The sequence below is a fragment of the Rhinichthys klamathensis genome, unplaced genomic scaffold (assembly GCF_029890125.1).
Source record: "Rhinichthys klamathensis goyatoka isolate OS25496 unplaced genomic scaffold, OSU_Roscu_1.1 h1tg000098l_1, whole genome shotgun sequence".
Lineage (NCBI taxonomy): Eukaryota > Metazoa > Chordata > Actinopteri > Cypriniformes > Leuciscidae > Rhinichthys > Rhinichthys klamathensis.
In genome coordinates this window covers 7590647-7607417 of record NW_026606637.1, presented here as the reverse complement: position 1 = coordinate 7607417, position 16771 = coordinate 7590647, and the positions used below count along the sequence as shown (strand labels likewise).

The 16771-nt window shown below is 40.1% G+C and overlaps 1 protein-coding gene across 2 annotated transcripts; it reads left to right on the top strand.

Moving 5' to 3' along the window:
- Positions 1-16324, top strand: qrich1 (glutamine-rich 1). 2 transcript variants are annotated; one of them, XM_056252843.1, is made up of 12 exons: positions 1-207; positions 1394-1670; positions 1761-1841; positions 9522-9647; positions 9721-10437; positions 10609-10762; positions 12549-12703; positions 12801-12915; positions 12994-13102; positions 13179-13330; positions 15259-15349; positions 15437-16324. In XM_056252843.1, the coding sequence occupies exons 2-12, from the start codon at positions 1422-1424 to the stop codon at positions 15624-15626; spliced, it is 2139 nt and encodes a 712-aa protein (XP_056108818.1). In that variant the 5' UTR covers positions 1-207; positions 1394-1421; the 3' UTR covers positions 15627-16324. The 2 variants fall into 2 exon arrangements, with proteins under 2 accessions (XP_056108818.1, XP_056108817.1); XM_056252842.1 differs by having other exon boundaries at positions 10603-10762.
- Positions 16325-16771: the final 447 nt, after the last annotated feature.

The window sequence follows — 16771 nt, the reverse complement described above, 5'->3', positions numbered from 1 at the left end:
GCATTGTGAATGTGCGTGCGGCAGCAGTGGAGCCGGAAGGGGGAGCTGCGATTCCGTCCCCGCCTTCACGCTACAGGACAGCCCGGGGTCTTGCGCTGTCACAGCAGGCCTACTTCCGTCAGCTCTATCGCAAACATCATTATTAAAAAAAAACATTTACAGCCTTCCAAGCCGTCCAAGCAGCGCGTTTGTGTATTTTTCAATACGGTAGGATATATTTGCACTCGGCCGCAGCGGGGTTTTAATCGTTTCATTTATGTGTGTAGCAGAATAAGCACACGTCACGACATAAATCGCACTTAAATAAAAGCAAATGTGTTTGAGTGCAAAAATAACGAGATATAGCAAAGCAAACGGACTTCACATGTGCACGGTCAGATTTAGTTGAGCTTTAGGGGGTTTTTGTTTTTTGAACGGCGTGTTTTGGCGGAAATTGCTTTGGCTTTTATTTAAGGTAGCATGGGAGGATTAGCACGCGAGCTCACGCTAGCCATTCAACTGCGCGCGCGTTGCCGCATTTACCCTGGGAATAACGGCTAATATCACATAGCAGCATATCATAAATATATTTGATGCCGTAATCCAAGTCCTTTCACATTTTTTGTTGTTTCGAAGTTTCATTTGACAAAGGGTAGCGAGTTAGCATTGATGCTAGCTTATTTTCTAGGCAAAAGCACTGAGTGGTCCAGAATGCGATTGACCATAAACAGAGCTAGTTTACAGTCACGCACAATCTTAATTATTGCTCATGTCTCCTGATTTAAAAAGGTAATATTTGATTGTTCAGAATTTACTTTGTGAGTTGAGAACAACCTCAATTCAACTAATTTATTTTGCTCGAGGGGGTCCAAAGTCCAGCAAGGTTAAAGGCTATTTCCATCAGAATGCTTAATACACAGAGCTCTTCATCACTACTAAATCACATGCAACACATTTTATACATGAAACTTCAGTTTATACAGTTCTATCTAAACTGCACAAGGATGCATGCAGATTTCATGTTTATGATTGGGTGCTGGTGCATTGTTCAGAATTAAATTAGATCTACATCATGTGGAGAGATTGTACTGAATCAATGTAGAACTAGCAGTGATACAAAATATCTTATTACTATTTTCCAGGTTCACTTAAAATGCTTAATATTATTTACCTGTATTGACTTTTTTTCATGTTTATGTGTATGGAAGGTTTTGATCTGTGACTAAATGAGAGTTCAATAATAATCTATAAACATAAATGCCAAAATTCATTAATAATTAGGACTGTATTATCCCAAAGAATAATAATGCTTTTAATTTGAAGTGCTTCGAAGATCATGAGACACATAAATTTGTTTTTTTTGTCAAATTTTGACTGGTAGTGTTATCGTTTAAACCCCTTCCTTGTGTTCCAGGCTCCTGTGCAGGGTGGATTGACCTGTCATGAATGAGCCCATTGAAGGCGGTGCGATCTCGTTCGACGAGTATGTGCGGCAAAAGGCACGCACTATACCTCAGCACCGCATGAAAGAGTTTCTGGAGTCGCTGGCCTCCAAAGGCCCAGAGGTGCTACAGGAGTTCAGTCAGCAGACCACCGGCACCACCACCACTATGGTGTACCAGCAGGGTGCCAACTGCATCTACACGGACAGCACAGAGGTGGCAGGGTCATTGTTGGAGCTGGCATGTCCGGTATGAATAGAATCACTTTTCCTTGTTGTTTTAGTTGTGATTTAAGAAGTTAAAAACTAGTAGTCACATTTCTGTTTTATCTTTGCGCAGGTGCAGGTGACGTCTACACAGATCTCCCCCCAGCTGGCTGCAGCTGTGCATCAAGCATCTGAACAGCAGATCCAAGTACAGGTATGACTCTGTCATTCTGTTTTCTGTTTTTCTGCATCTTATCTAAACGGCAATTATACACGATTACCAGGCAAACTGTGGTTGTTTGACAAAAGTCTGCATGAAATGCAAGTTGCGATAGTCTTTTCTTCCCTATTGTGACTTAGAGTGTCACGATTTCAATTTTAAATGAAATCGACAGAAATTAAGTCACAATCTCGAACTTGGAATGGAATCGTCGATGCTGCCACGCCCCCACGTCACGTCCGGTCGGCGTGCCAAGCGGAAAAACATGCGTGTTGAAGTCCTGCGAGTCAATCTCTCCTCTAACTTAGCTACAGCCAGTCAAAAGATAGCATGGCAACTGCAGATGCAGGAGACCCATCGACAGAACTTGAACCCCCTACTCTTTCATTGAAGTCGCCGGTGTGGAAGTTTTTTGGATTTCCAGTGAGTTATGTTGACAACGTTCGCGCTTCAATAAAGCCACAGTTTGCAAGCTCTGCTATATGCGTGTACCATATTCTTCCACTGGCAGCACGACTAACATGGCAGGGCATCTCCGCAGGCACCACAAATACATAGATTTATCTGTTAAACCAACAACTTTTTGTTTGTTTTGTTGTGAACTTGAATGTCATCTTGTAACGCTTAACCAGGATAACTCTGGTGAAATCGATGGAAGAAAGAGCTTAAAGGGGTCATATAATGCCATTTTTGTACAAGCTTATATGATTCTTTAGAGTCTAAATTAAAACTTTGTAATATACTTTAATTAAAAATTCTCATTAGTATTGTAAGAAAACACTTATTTTACCTGGTCAAAAACAGCTCTGTTTTCAGCACGCCGTTTCAGTGCATATGACTTTAAATGATCATGAGCTGCGCTCACTCCGCCCCTCTGTTCTGTGTACACCGTTTGTAACACAATAACCATAACGTGTTGTTCATTATAGACGTGGGATTATGAATTATATTGAGAACGTCGTACATAGAAAACATGCCGTAATGTACCCTGAGTGTAAACCTTAGACGCATTCATTGTGAAGCGTGCATCTAGCGATTTGCAAAGATTAATATAAATATTAAAGGTTAATAAAACGTTACACTCACTTCAGTTATTTTGGAGGTTCAGCAGGAACACGAATAGTTGGTACCGGTCCAGGAGCAGTTTCTTTGCAAACCAGCTTTATACTGACCCTCCTCGTTTATAAGCAGTCTGGTGTGTGAAATGATTTGCGCAAAAATGAAAGCATTGACGTTACTCGTGGGGAATATTCCCTTCGAAAACAAACTCAGCCACTGCGTCTTCAGCGGTTCGGATTTAGGAACATTAAAATGACTGTTCGTTATTACACCCAAGAACAGAACACCACAAACGCTTAGACGCCATTCTGCTCATAGACAGTGCTCCAGCATATCAACAATGACCGCGCCGATCCGCGCGGACTATGATTGACAGCTGGCTCACGAGCGAGGGCGGGTCTGTGTTGAAACGCGGCTGTCAATCAACAATCGTGGGAGGGGCGTGCGAGCTTGTGACGTCATAGGCTCGAACGGCTCGATTTGAGGCAGGGGAATACATATAAGGAGATTAAAACAAAAACACTGGATGGATTTTTATAATTTTATGATGTTTGTGTACAGGCACTGCCAAAACACATTTCAGTACAATCAACTTGTAAAAGTGCATGTACCATTATATGACCCCTTTAAAGGTATTGTAGGTAGGAATTTTATTAAAAAACTTTTTCCCAAATTTGTTTACACTTTCTGTATATATCAATGCATAATTAAAATGTAAGTACTCTGATAAAAGAGTATACAAATCGAGTGACTCTAGACCGTTTAACCTGCACTAAACACAGCTCATTATTTCCACCCGGGACGAAACAAAGGATTGGCTTAGGCGACTGTCACTCTCTCGCAACCATGGCAACCACCCTTTTGCCACACAGGACCTGCCCACTTGCGCGTATCCGTTTGATTTGAGGAATTCAAGAGGCACGGAACCTAGGAATAGCAAAACAATGGCAGAGAAAGACCAATCAAAATTCACATATGCAGTTCGCGAAGGCAAACCAGGCAAAAAAAGGAAGACAGTAACGTTACTAGAAAAGGTAATGAATAAAAAGTCTTTGGATAAACAACGAAATAAAACGCGTGTCAATAATATCGGCGTGGTTTTCCAGCGATGGCGAGAACTGAGAGACCTCAAGGGGCTGAAAAGTGACGCCTTAAAGGGGTCATATAATGCCATTTTTGTACAAGCTAATATGATTCTTTAGGGTCTAAATTAAAAGTTTGTAATATACTTTAATTAAAAATTCTCATTAGTATTGTAAGAAAACACTTATTTTACCTGGTCAAAAACAGCTCTGTTTTCAGCACGCCGTTTCAGTGCATATGACTTTAAATGATAATGAGCTTTGCTGACTCCGCCTCTCTGTTCTGCGCGTACACCGTTTGTAACACAATAACACAATAACCATAACGCGTTGTTCAGTATAAACGTGGGATTATGAATTATATTGAGAACGTTGTACATAGAAAACATGCTGCAATGTACCCTGAGTGTAAACCTTAGACGCATTCATTGTGAAGCGTGCAGCTAGCGATTTGCAAAGATGAATATAAATATTAACATAAAGATTAATAAAACGTTACACTCACTTTAGTTCTTCTGAAGGTTCAGCAGGAACACGAATAGGTTCCGATCCTTTATTCAGGTGCAGCTTCTTAGCAAAACCAGCTTTATACTGATCCTCGTTTATAAAGCAGTCCACTGAGAAATGATTTGCGCAAACATGAAAGCATTGACGTTGCTCGTGGGGAATATTCCCTTCGAAAACAGAACTCAGCCACTGTGTCTTCAGCGGTTCGGATTTAGGAACATTAAAATGACTGCTGTGTTATTGCACCCAAGAACAGAACACCACAATCGCTTAGACGCCATTCTGCTCATAGACAGTGCTCCAGCATATCAACAATGAGCGCGCCGATCCACGCAGACTATGATTGACAGGACGAGCGAGGGCGGGTCTGTGTTGAATCACTGCTGTCAATCAACAATCGCGGGAGGGGCGTCCGACCGTGTGACGTCACACGGTCGAACGGCTTGATTTGAGGCAGGGGAAAACATATAAGGAGATTAAAACAAAAACACTGGATGGATTTTTATCATTTTATGATGGTTGTGTACAGGCACTGCCAACACACATTTCAGTACAATCAACTTGTAAAAGTGCATGTACCATTATATGACCCCTTTAAGTTGTGACGACCTCCTCTGCTTCGCCCTCGACCCCGGATCTGTCCTCGAGCTGACGATGCGGTACTTGTCTCTGGAATGTAGTCCTCATCAGAGTCAACAATGCTTTCATCATGGAAACTCTTACATGCAGAACACCATATATGATATGAATGTTACACGAAATTCATCGTCATCACAGTGTAAATGATGGCAATGGAAAAACGTGTATCATGCAACCTGTATCATGCAACCCTTATAGATAACTAGCTCGTTAGCGAATTAATAAATATATATTTTAAACTTTACCAATATCAATATGCTAGCTTGATAGTGAGTACTAAAATACATCTTATTTGTTTATCTTCATAATGATAAAGTTAGATTTTTTTATTACAAGTGATTCTGACATAATGTCACTACATGCACTGCGCTCCTTCCTCTCCGCTCGTCTCAGGTAAATAATGCGTCTTCAGCTCAGCAGTCGGAGTCGCGCGTTCATGTGTTTTTGGGGCGTGGCTTTGGAAGGAGCCCAGAAGGGAGGGGGTGGAGTGAATGGAAATAATGAGCTGTCTTTAAAACAGTCGTGAGAGGTCTACAGACACTCGATTTTTATACTTTCTTTTTCAGAGTACTTACATTTTAATTATGCATTGATATATACAGAAAGTTTAAACAAATTTGGAAAAAAGGTTTTTTATAAAATTCCTACCTACAATACCTTTAAGTTTCCATTTGACTGAAGATATAAGTTATTGTTACATTATGTTGTTAATGTTTTAAATTTGACAATGTAGTGTGGTACATTGCGAACAAAGGTCAGATATTATATTGCATAAAAGTCTTGTCTAAAAATGACAGAGCAACCTGTGCTTTAAAAATAAATAAATTGTGACGTATGTACCGAGTGAAACGGCTCCTTGAACAAGAACAAATTTAGGGTGGGACTTGGATTATGTGTATTGGGAATTGATTGGATCATTGTGGTTTGCTATTACTGTGATCTCATGTAAGTGACAGGTTGTTCCACCCTCCCGACAGAAAACACATCAACAGAGAAGAGAAAAGATGTCACTGCAAGAGGAAGTGGAAGTTATTTTGATTTAAAAAATCACGAGGGTACAGGAATTTGGAAAAAATAACAACAATGTGCATGGATAAAGCATTTATAATAAATACTGCAATATTCCATAAAATAAAAAAGAGATAGTTCACCAAAATTCGTTCCAAACCAGTATGACTTTTCTTATTAGGAACACAAAATAAGATGTTTTGAAGAATGCTGGTTACCAAAGAGTTTTGGTGAGAGTTGACGTTGAATGTATGAACGAAAGAACAGACATTTCTTAAAATATCTTCTGTTGTGTTTTGCAGAAGAAAGTCATACAGGTTTAAAACAATGAGTAAATGCTGACTGGATTTTCACTTTTGGATGAACTATGAAGAAGTGCATTTTTGTCAGTTTCCTGCAGGGGATTTTTTCCCCTCTGAATGGAGTGTAATTCTTTTTATTTATTTTGCTACAGTGTAGGCTAGATCATGAGTTTCAGGCATGACGGACGGTGCTGCCAATCATGCTGATTATCCTTCCTTTGTTGATAGAATGTCTGCTTTGTGTTGTGTAATTTAGCAGTTTGAATATTATTATTTTTTACCACAGAAAAATCAGTAACTGATTTTTGTCAGATTTTTCTGTCCTGGGACTATAACAGTTTGGTTGCCCTTATGGTTGCTTTGGAGCTGCTTGTATTTTAAGGATAATGTTATAATTTGTGGGCATCTCAAGTGCAGTGTGAACTTACCACCTTTTACAGAAAGATGTTGGCCATGTATTGTTTTAGGGATGTTGGCCATGTATTGTTTTGTTTTTGACATTTTAAAGGGATAGTTCACCCAAAAATGAAAATTAAGTCATTAATTACTCACCCTCATGCTGTACATGGGCCTGAGACGAGAGTTCAAGAGATTTCCAGGACGCATGCGCGAGAACTGACGTTCTTCTACTACACAGTGCCCGTCTTACAAGCAGAGGAAGACGCGCGCTGTACATAGTAGTAGAAGAAGAACGTCAGTTCTCGCGCATGCGTCCTGGAAATCTCTTGAACTCTCGTCTCAGGCCCACAAGGAAGCAATGGAATAGTCGAATAAAGTCGTTATTTGTGTTTTTTTCCGCACAAAAAGTATTCTCGTCGCTTGATAAACTTATAGTGGAGCCACTGTAGGCACATGAAATATTTAAACATTTTCTTCAATGACTTTCTGGGCCGTCAAGTTTCACTCCCTTAGGTAGCCTATGTGGGAGTGATCCACCTCTCAGATTTAATCAAAAATATCTTAAAGGTGCTCTAAGCGATGTCGCGCGTTTTTTAGGCCAAAACATTTTTTGTCACATACAGCAAACATCTCCTCACTAACCGCTGGCTGCCTGTCCCCTGAACACACTGTAAAGAAACGCGATCTTTGTAGATAGCCCAGGCTCCACAAACAGCAACAAAAACAAACTGCGGCGACCCGCTCCCCGAAACATAACAAACTGTTCCAGCCAATGACCGACAAGAAGGGTGTGGGGGTGGTGTTTGGGGGGTTAGTGTGCGGATGAGGAGGAGGGAGGGTCTAGCTAGCCTCCGTTTTGTTTGACAATACTTTAAACGTCAACAAGAAGTGACGTCACCCAGGATCGCTTAGAGAACCTTTAATTTGTGTTCCGAAGATGAACGAAGGTCTTAGGGGGTTGGTACAGCATGAGGGTGAGTAATTAATGACTTAATTTTCATTTTTGGGTGAACTATCCCTTTAAGGGGTCATGAATTGAGACAAAATTGACATTTTCCTTGATTTTTTTTTTTTGACATATAAAAGGTATTCAAAATACTATGAAAATATATAGTTTCAGAACTTAAAACGGCTTTTATTGAAACCAAGCTCCCAAAATGACTCGTTTTGGAAATCTTATTGTCTCAGTCAGAATGACATCATGGTTTGATGAAAGACCGCCTCTGCAGTAGATCAACAACCACTTCTACATCATCACCTCTTTAGCCCCGCCCACCAATTTGCGCTTGACATGTTGTATGTAGAGAGATACAAACATTGAATTACTCCAGCAACAAACCCATAGAGATGCCTCAGAGGATTACAAGCTGTTTTGAAGTGCCAAGTTGTGGAAAAATAGTCTTTGTATTGCCATCCTTGTGATCCTAACATTAGGAAAGCGCGGATGAACTTTTTTTTTTTTCATTTGTTTGCTTCATTTTACTGTGGGGATTCATTTTTAAGCAAGACACAGTTCGTTGCAGGCTTTTCTAAAAGACTGGGGAAAAAAGACGCTGTGCCGACTACATTGGATCCGACAGTAATGTAACTGTTTTTACTGTGTGCCACTGTTGCTTTGTCTGATACAGATTGTTTGATATGTACTCATTTTACTGAAAATCATGAACGATGAATATAAGAATGACTTAAACTTTATTTGCCACAACCATTACTTATAAAGCATGTGTAATATGATAATATCCTTAAATGTTTCACAGTTGGCAAGTGTTTCAACTATGTTACTAGATAAACAAACACCTTTCTGTTCAACCCTAATACAATACTTCTCCACAAATACACAAAGAATAAATATAAAGAGGATTAATTAACACACTGTTACAGACTACTGTATTCTTTGTATTTGAGTTGTAGGTTTGTCTTCTGATTCAGAATCAAACTCTCGCTCAAACATGTATGGCAAACATAGGAAGTTTTCAAAACAGTTCCACATGTGTAATGGCGGGGAGTTGAGAAAATTTTATTATGCAGAACTGTTACCCAATCATAGTGGTAGGTGTTTACTTCCAAGTCTTGAATGTGGCACGCCCATCAAAGTGTTTCAAAGAGAGGGTCAAAAACAGGATAGAAAATAGAGAATATTCTAAATTATGTCTTTTGATGTAAAAATCTCGCTGGCGTTATAAGTGGACCTTAAAAAATGCACTTCATGACTCCTTTTTAAAAAAAAAATGTATTAGAGAAATAGTAACTTTTATTCATCAAGTATGCATTAAGTTTATCAAAAGTGACAGTAAAGGCATTTAAAATGTTACAAAAATTCTATTTCAAATAAATATTTGCCGTTTTGTGCTATTCATTTGAACTTTATATTCCTAAAAAAAAAATCCAGAAAAACTTGTTTTGCGGTTTCCACAAAAAGATATATATATATATATATATATAAAAATTAAGCACAACAACAGTTTTAAACATTAAGAAATGTTTTTTGAACACTAAATCAGTTTTTTGTTCATTAAAAATATATATTTTTTTCTTTTACAAAAAATAAAAATACACACCAACGTGCAAATTCTTCTGAAAAACAATGACATACACTGCAAACCACCTTACTCCAGGCCAGCGGGCCATCCTTCTTGTTGTTCCCTGCTGTAAATGCCTCTCCATCTCCTCATTGGCAGGTGCAGATCCAGGGTGAGCAGGGTCAGGTGCTTCAGGTGGCGTCTCCCACCCATCAGCAGCTACAAGGAATTACCACAACACAGCTGGTACAACAGGGAGAACTTACAGAGGAACAACACCAACAGGTAATGTGCACCAAAACATGATCACCTTTTTATGCATTTTAGATTCATATTGTAACGTGGGTGTGTTTCTCAGATCCAGGCCCAGCTAGTGGCAGCGGTTGCCGGAGGCCAGCAGATTCAAATTCAGACTGTGGAGGCTCTGTCCCCCCCTCAGCAGCAGGGCTCCCCCAGGGAGGTAGATAGACGACCTGGAGCCTCACCTGCTGTCCTCCAGCCTGCGAAGAAACGCAAGGTGGACGTTCCGACAGTTGTGTCCTACTCGCTTCCTCAAGGGCAGCAGCTGGCTACTGTACTGGCCATCCCACAGGGGCAACAGCAGGGCTACTTGTCACTTCGACCAGATCTGCTGACCGTTGACAGCACTCATCTCTACAGTACCACCGGTACCATCACAGGCCCAGCCGGTGAGACCTGGACCATACCTGTGTACTCGAGCCCACAGCAGCAAGGCGTGGCCCACATTGCCATACCTCAGGAGGCCTACAGCACCGTGCAGGTACAGGCCTCGCATACCGATAAAGACAAAGACAAGATGATAATTGGTGCGTCTCAGGCTGGCGGAGCAGTGGCCGTTCCAGTGTCTGGCTCGGGATTGACCACTCAGGAGGAAGTTGTACATTCGCTGTTCCCAGCACAGTTTATGAATGGAAACATTCACATCCCTGTAGCAGTGCAGACTGTAGGGGGCACTTACTCTGGGACAACGCAGGCCCTTCATATATGGGATCCGCAGCAACAGCATCAGCACATACAGGATGGGGAGGCTCAGGAACAACAGCTCCACCTACAGGTAAACACATTCTAGGAGGAATCCTGCAGGCTTAATTATTCATAGCTCCAAGGCCGTCTCAAATAATTTTGCAGTTTTTGGTGATGTGCATTTAACCGTGGTGAAAAATGTGTATGACTTCTTTGGCAAAGTAATGTGTCAATGATGATGTTCTGTGTTTATCAGGCACAGACAGAGTCGGAGCCACAAGTGGAACCTCCTCCTGAGCTGATCCTCCCCAACACGCTGAAGCCTGAGGAAGGACTGGAGGTGTGGAGGCTTTGGGTTCAGCGCAAAAATGCTGAACTGGACAAGAATGAACAAAATAAGCTGGCACCTATTGGACGTGAGTTTGTTTCTGTCTTGTGAGCGAATCGTGGGTAAATCTGGGTGATCATTTGTATTAGGGCTGCACAATTAATCGCAATGAAACCGCACGCGATTTGGCAAAGGCTGCGATTTATTTTATGCGCAGCTTGTCAGTGCAGCATGGCTGATCGGTAGTAAATGCTGCTCCATCTGAACGCTAGAAGGCGCTCTCGCGCAGACACGCCAAATATGCCCTGCCGAAAAATTACTACGCACATCATTCCAGGAAATCCCTATCGGGCATCAACACTGTAACTGAATAAACAGAAGATTGAAACGTTTTGATTGATTAAACATGACTAATAAACATTTCTGTGTAAGAAGCCACATCATCTCACAGAAGGATGCTCAACTGTCGTTATGAAGTGAGTTTGGAGTAAAAGCATGTTATTAAATGTTGTCTTTTGTTGGACAAGAGGTTCATAAATGCTTCTCATGTTTGGAAAGATGTTTGACACGTGTTGCTTTTTAAAATGCACGTTATAAGTGACTCAAACCCCCCACAGTGCTTTCAGATGGAACAGCGTTTACAGAGCCATACATCAATGACAAGTTGCGCATAAAAAATAATCACAGCCTTTTCGATTTCAAAATCACGATAAGCCAAATTGGTTTTAGTGCGATTACATGGAAATTGCGATTAATCGTGCAGCCCTAACTTGTATAAATGTTAAATTTATCGTCCAGCTCTAAAACATGTATAGTTTTTGTCAGTGTTTATATAAATATTAAATAAATACATTTGAAATATTTAATTATATTAATTTGTCCATACAATATATAACAATACAATATAAAGGGTATGATTTTACCCCTAAATTCAGAATATTGACTCAAAATGATAACTGCAAATCCACGTTTCCACGAGTCCAGTCGTTTCTGTGAATTGCAGCAATACGTTTGCTTTTCTTTTCTGTAGCCTTTGGCAGTCTGTAAAAATATACCTCAGATTTCTTGTCAAATCTATTTGTACAGTCAATCACAAAGCTCTTTCCTGTTTTAGATGTCTTTCAGTCTTTTTGCCACTCAGTGGGCGTAACCGCAGTCACTCCGGCCGATGGTGACATAATGTGCATATACCCTCTATTAGTAGTCTTTCTTATTGATTTGTTTTAGTTCTCATGGTCACTAGTTTACGCATCCGTTTAAAATGTATTACTTTTTTTTATAGTTTATATGTAAAGTAAACTTGTAAAAAATGTTGTTTGCTGTTTTCATGAATAAACATGAATAGTGTAATTCATGAATTAATCCAGCTAAGAACTGTAACTAGAAAACATGAAGAGAAATTAATTACTTTTATTCTGCAAGGATGCAATAAATTGACCAAAGGTGACTGTAAAGACATTTATAATGTTACAAAAGATTTCAAATAAATGCTGTTATTTTTCTTTTGTTCTTTCTAGTCATCAAAGTTTCCTGAAAAAAAAAGTGACACAAAAATATTAAGCAGCACAACTGTTTTCAACATTGATAAAAAAAATCAAACATTGTTTGAGTGCCAAATTTTAATATATTTTTAAATCTAATTTTAAATTGTAATATTTTACAAGATAAGAAACTTTTCAACAACATAAAAATACATCTTACTGACCCCAAACTTTTGAACAGTAGTGCATATAAAATATTTTTTGTTGCAAAATTGCTTTACTTTTTTTTTTTTTCTTAAGTCTTAGATTTCATTCCCTTAAACATGTCCATAGCCAAAACGGAACTATTTTTGTCAAGCCTCTAGTGATGTTTATTAATATCTGTCTCTGCAGGTCGACAGCCACTGCGCTTCCAGGACGATCTTGTCTCAAGTTCAGTGGGCGAGTTGAACTTGGCTCTGTCTCTGATGACCCAAGAGTCTCGTGGGCTGGAGGGGGAGTCGTTTGAGCCTGATTCACTATACTATGTATTTTTATGTATACAGAAAGTATGTCGTATTTCTCCTTATGTAATGCCTTTTTGTTTCTGATTCTGTTGGATCTTTTGTTTTAATAAGCCGATTTCCTTTTCTTGTTTACGTTTAGTACATGTTTGAGAACGGTAGGGTAGACGACATCTTCTCTGATCAGTACTACAGCCGGTTTTGTCAGTGTTTACACAAAATTCTCGAGGAGTGGAGGCCCAGTGTTCACCCTCTTGGTAAGAAGTGTGTGTGATTTGAAATCATCTGCTTTGGAGTCTTGTGGAGTGTATGTTAATTTTCATTGTATTTGCCAGGCTATATTATCCCAAGTCATGTGACAGAGGAGATGCTATGGGAGTGTAAGCAGCTGGGAGCTCATTCTCCATCCACTCTCCTTACTACACTGATGTACTTCAACACCAAGTGTGTCTCCTTTCATACTCCATTCTTTAAGCTTGGTGGCAGTGAGTGTTCTGGGCTAAATGTTGTCTCTGCATAGGTACTTCCACTTGACCACAGTTGAGCAGCATCTGAAAGTGGCCTTCTCCAAAGTGCTCAGACACACCAAGAAGAACCCCACCAACCCTAAAGACAAGAGCACCAGCATCCGCTACCTGAAAGGAGTCGGGCCCCATCATGTTGGACAGAAAGGTTAGCCGTTAAATTAGGCTGGATGTTGTCACATGTTACAAGATAAATATACATTTTAAACTGAAAGATGCATTCCATAACTTTTTTGGGTAAAAAATTATCCAAAATAATTTGAGCAAGTACATAACCAGCCAGTGTTCAAAACTATCTGCTTGCCTTAGCTCGATTCAAAACATTAAACTTGTAATAATGTTTTTAATTCCAGTGGTACTGGTGGATTTCCGCGGGAAATTCGAGCATGTCTTTGCGTCATTACGTCACATCTGTACACATAAAGGAGGAGTCTCGGCTAGTTGGCTATATTGCGTGTGAGGATGTTGGAGGTGGAGATTTATAGCCTTTTCTCACAGCACTTGATATAATTAAACTTATCAATTTGATGGCGGATCCAGAAAGCTTCAAACGACAATCACCAGTGACAACTGGAGATTCACCCGTTGTAAAATACAAAAGACTTCGTTCGGACTTCGGAGTGGCTACAGAAAAAAAGAGACTGCAACCGGCCCATGTGAAAACAAGGATAATATCGGAAGGGCATTAAATGTAGTCACTTAATGCTGATGTTGTTAACATTAACAATTTGAGAACAAAGTATATTTTGACGTGATATGATAAGCGATCGTTAGATTTAATCAGCGCGATTTACTGCAATGCTTTTTTTCCCCTTAGTTGGTCAGAACAAAAGTGGATGTTACTTGTTCAGATGACATTTATGAAAATGATGTTGGTCATACTTCCAAAAAGTAGAATCTGTGATTCCGAATGACAGCATCCACACCGGCGCGGTGACTGACAGCCGCACATTCTCCTCAAAACATTTGATTCATCCGCGCCGTGCCGATAGCCTGGCAAGCCAGACCCAGAGCTCAATCCGAGGGGCGGAATAAATGGTTGTCTTTAAGATTCCCTCTGCACGCAATAGGATAGCGCTACAACCAACCAGGGGTGCGTTTCCCGAAAGCATCGTTAGCCAACTATGGTCGCAATTCCCATTGAACTCTATTGGTAACGACGGAACTTGCGACCATAGTTGGCTAACGATGCTTTCGGGAAACGCACCCCTGGGCGTTTTCCCACCAGCGGAGCTAGTTGATAGATTAAACTTTGCCGTATCTGGTCGGCAAAACTACGAACACATCTTCCTTTTTTAAGTGCCGTTCTTTTCTCAAAGAAAAGCTCCAAGTCCTCCAGAGTCGTGGCCAAAGCCGATTCGAAAGACCGTTGTTCGCCAGCAGCAGCAGCCATTCTTTATTTTCAAGTAGCAGGGAACCGCAACTCTGTCGTCATTGTTAAGCCCGCCCGCCGATTCTATACACGTTGTGATTGGCCTGACTAGAGTTAGGTTTTTCCAGCTCGAAAGCCAACGGAGAGTTGCTAGACCACCCTGGCTGCAAAATAAAATTTGCTGCTGCTAATGTGCATCTAGATTTCTAGGCTACCGTGCCGAGGCACAACCCACGTAAAATTGATAATCCGTGAATAACTGCAATTGCAGATTTTGAACAGAGATGGCGACAAAGAGGAAAAACTGCGGACTACTGACATTCTTATGATTAACAATGTTAAATTGTAATTTATTACTCCAGTTTTCAGTGTCACGTTATCTTTCAGAAATCATTCTGATACGCTGCTCAAGCAACATTTCTTGTTATTATCAATGTTGAAAACAGTTGTGCTGCTTAATATGTTTGTGGAAACTTGGGCTGTGCCGATAGATGATGATAGTATAGTGTATCTACAATAGTCAGAGATGCCTTTGACGAGATGATAATGCATATAATATAATTGAATAATATATTGGTTAGAAATATTTTTGTTTGTGTGATGTGTAATTTTACTGTGAACAACTGGAAAAGTTATAGAAAGTCATTTAGTCATAAATTCATTGGTCAAAAGCTGTGGGAAGTTATAAATCTCTTTTTTTCTAGTGACAGATGACATGTACGCAGAACAGGCTGAGGACCCAGAGAACCCGCTGCGTTGTCCTATCAAGCTCTATGACTTTTACCTCTTCAAATGGTGAGCCATTGATTTGATCAAATATGTTTATTATAATATAACTTTCCTTTTCTGCCTCTCCCTAATTTTTCTGTTGTCTGTCATCAGCCCTCAGACTGCCAAGGGCCGTAATGACACGTATTACCTGACACCAGAGCCGGTTGTGGCACCAAACAGCCCTATTTGGTACTCCACTCAGCCAATCACGAGCGAGCAACTGGAGCACATGCTAACACGCATCATGATGGTGCGGGAAATCCAGGAGATAATCTCCATTGCGCAGGCCAATGTACACTGAGAGAAGATGAGGGCCAACGAAAGAAATCAAGATGGAATGAGAGAAAGCAGCTTTCTCCAGCTCTCCATCCTGCCATCATCCTCTCCTTTCTCAAAGACACTGAATCAAGTTGCCTCTGCAGCCTCTCCTTATATTCATTCATGATTAAAAGGAAAAGGAGAGGTTCAAGAGGGGTTTCAATGAACTGGACATACGTACGGGCCTTTTTTTTGTTTTAGATACAGGAATCTATTTCTGTTTGTTCGCCTAATGACCATTGAAACGTATTTCCCCAGATCCCTTGATGTGTGCATTTTCTCTTTCTGCCATGTATGTTACGCTCCATACCTCTTCCCACTGTCCTCTCTGTTTATTTTCTGAACTGTAAGGATCTGGTGGTTTTTTGAGACCACAGGCTAGACTGAAGTCATTTTTGGCAGTGGACTGGAATATACCATGTGATTGTCAGGTGAATTCACATTTAAAAACATGGGCTCATCAATCTGTAACACCTAACACAACCCCCGCTCACCCTCAGGAGCTTGCAGTAGCAGAGTTCACGTACCTGAGGAGTGTATTATACATGAAGACTTTTTGGTTCTGTTTTTATTTTTTTTATATATATACATGCATCTATGGTAACCTGATATGTATTGATATTATAGTGGTGCTGGAGAATTGAAGCCTGTCTTTTCAAACATGCTTTTTTGTACAGTGAATTACCTGTATGTGTCGTCTTTGACCCATTCGGTCACACAAACACACATTCATGATACAGAAGCAGAACACATTTCTACACTAGTTCACAAAACTAAAATATATTTTTTAAACTGGTTCTCAACCAGCGGGCTTCAGTCAACTTCCAAATTAATCATTTATAATCGAGCCAAAATGGAATTAAAATAAACTAAAACATCTAAAACTAAAGATATTTATTTTAATTCCCCCCCCCCAGTTTGTTTTTCTCATTTGTCTATTTATAAAACGTTTTATCGTATAGAAATTGAGCACTTTTTTTTTCTTAATTCTTATCCTTAATCTTGTGAAAAATCACAAACGGAAAAGTCCTGTGGCCTTCAAATATTGTGGTGGAGAATGGGAGTCAAAAAGGTTGAGAACCAATGTTTTAAATCCTACATATGAATTCATGCATCTCATCAATACAA

Excerpts from the sequence above, each read along its gene's own strand:
- qrich1 (XM_056252842.1), top strand. The coding sequence starts at position 1,422 with ATGAATGAGCCCATTGAAGGCGGTGCGATCTCGTTCGACGAGTATGTG. Across the intron at positions 9,648-9,720 it reads CAGAGGAACAACACCAACAG|ATCCAGGCCCAGCTAGTGGC; the intron begins GTAATGTGCACC and ends TGTGTTTCTCAG. Across the intron at positions 12,704-12,800 it reads TATTTTTATGTATACAGAAA|TACATGTTTGAGAACGGTAG; the intron begins GTATGTCGTATT and ends GTTTACGTTTAG.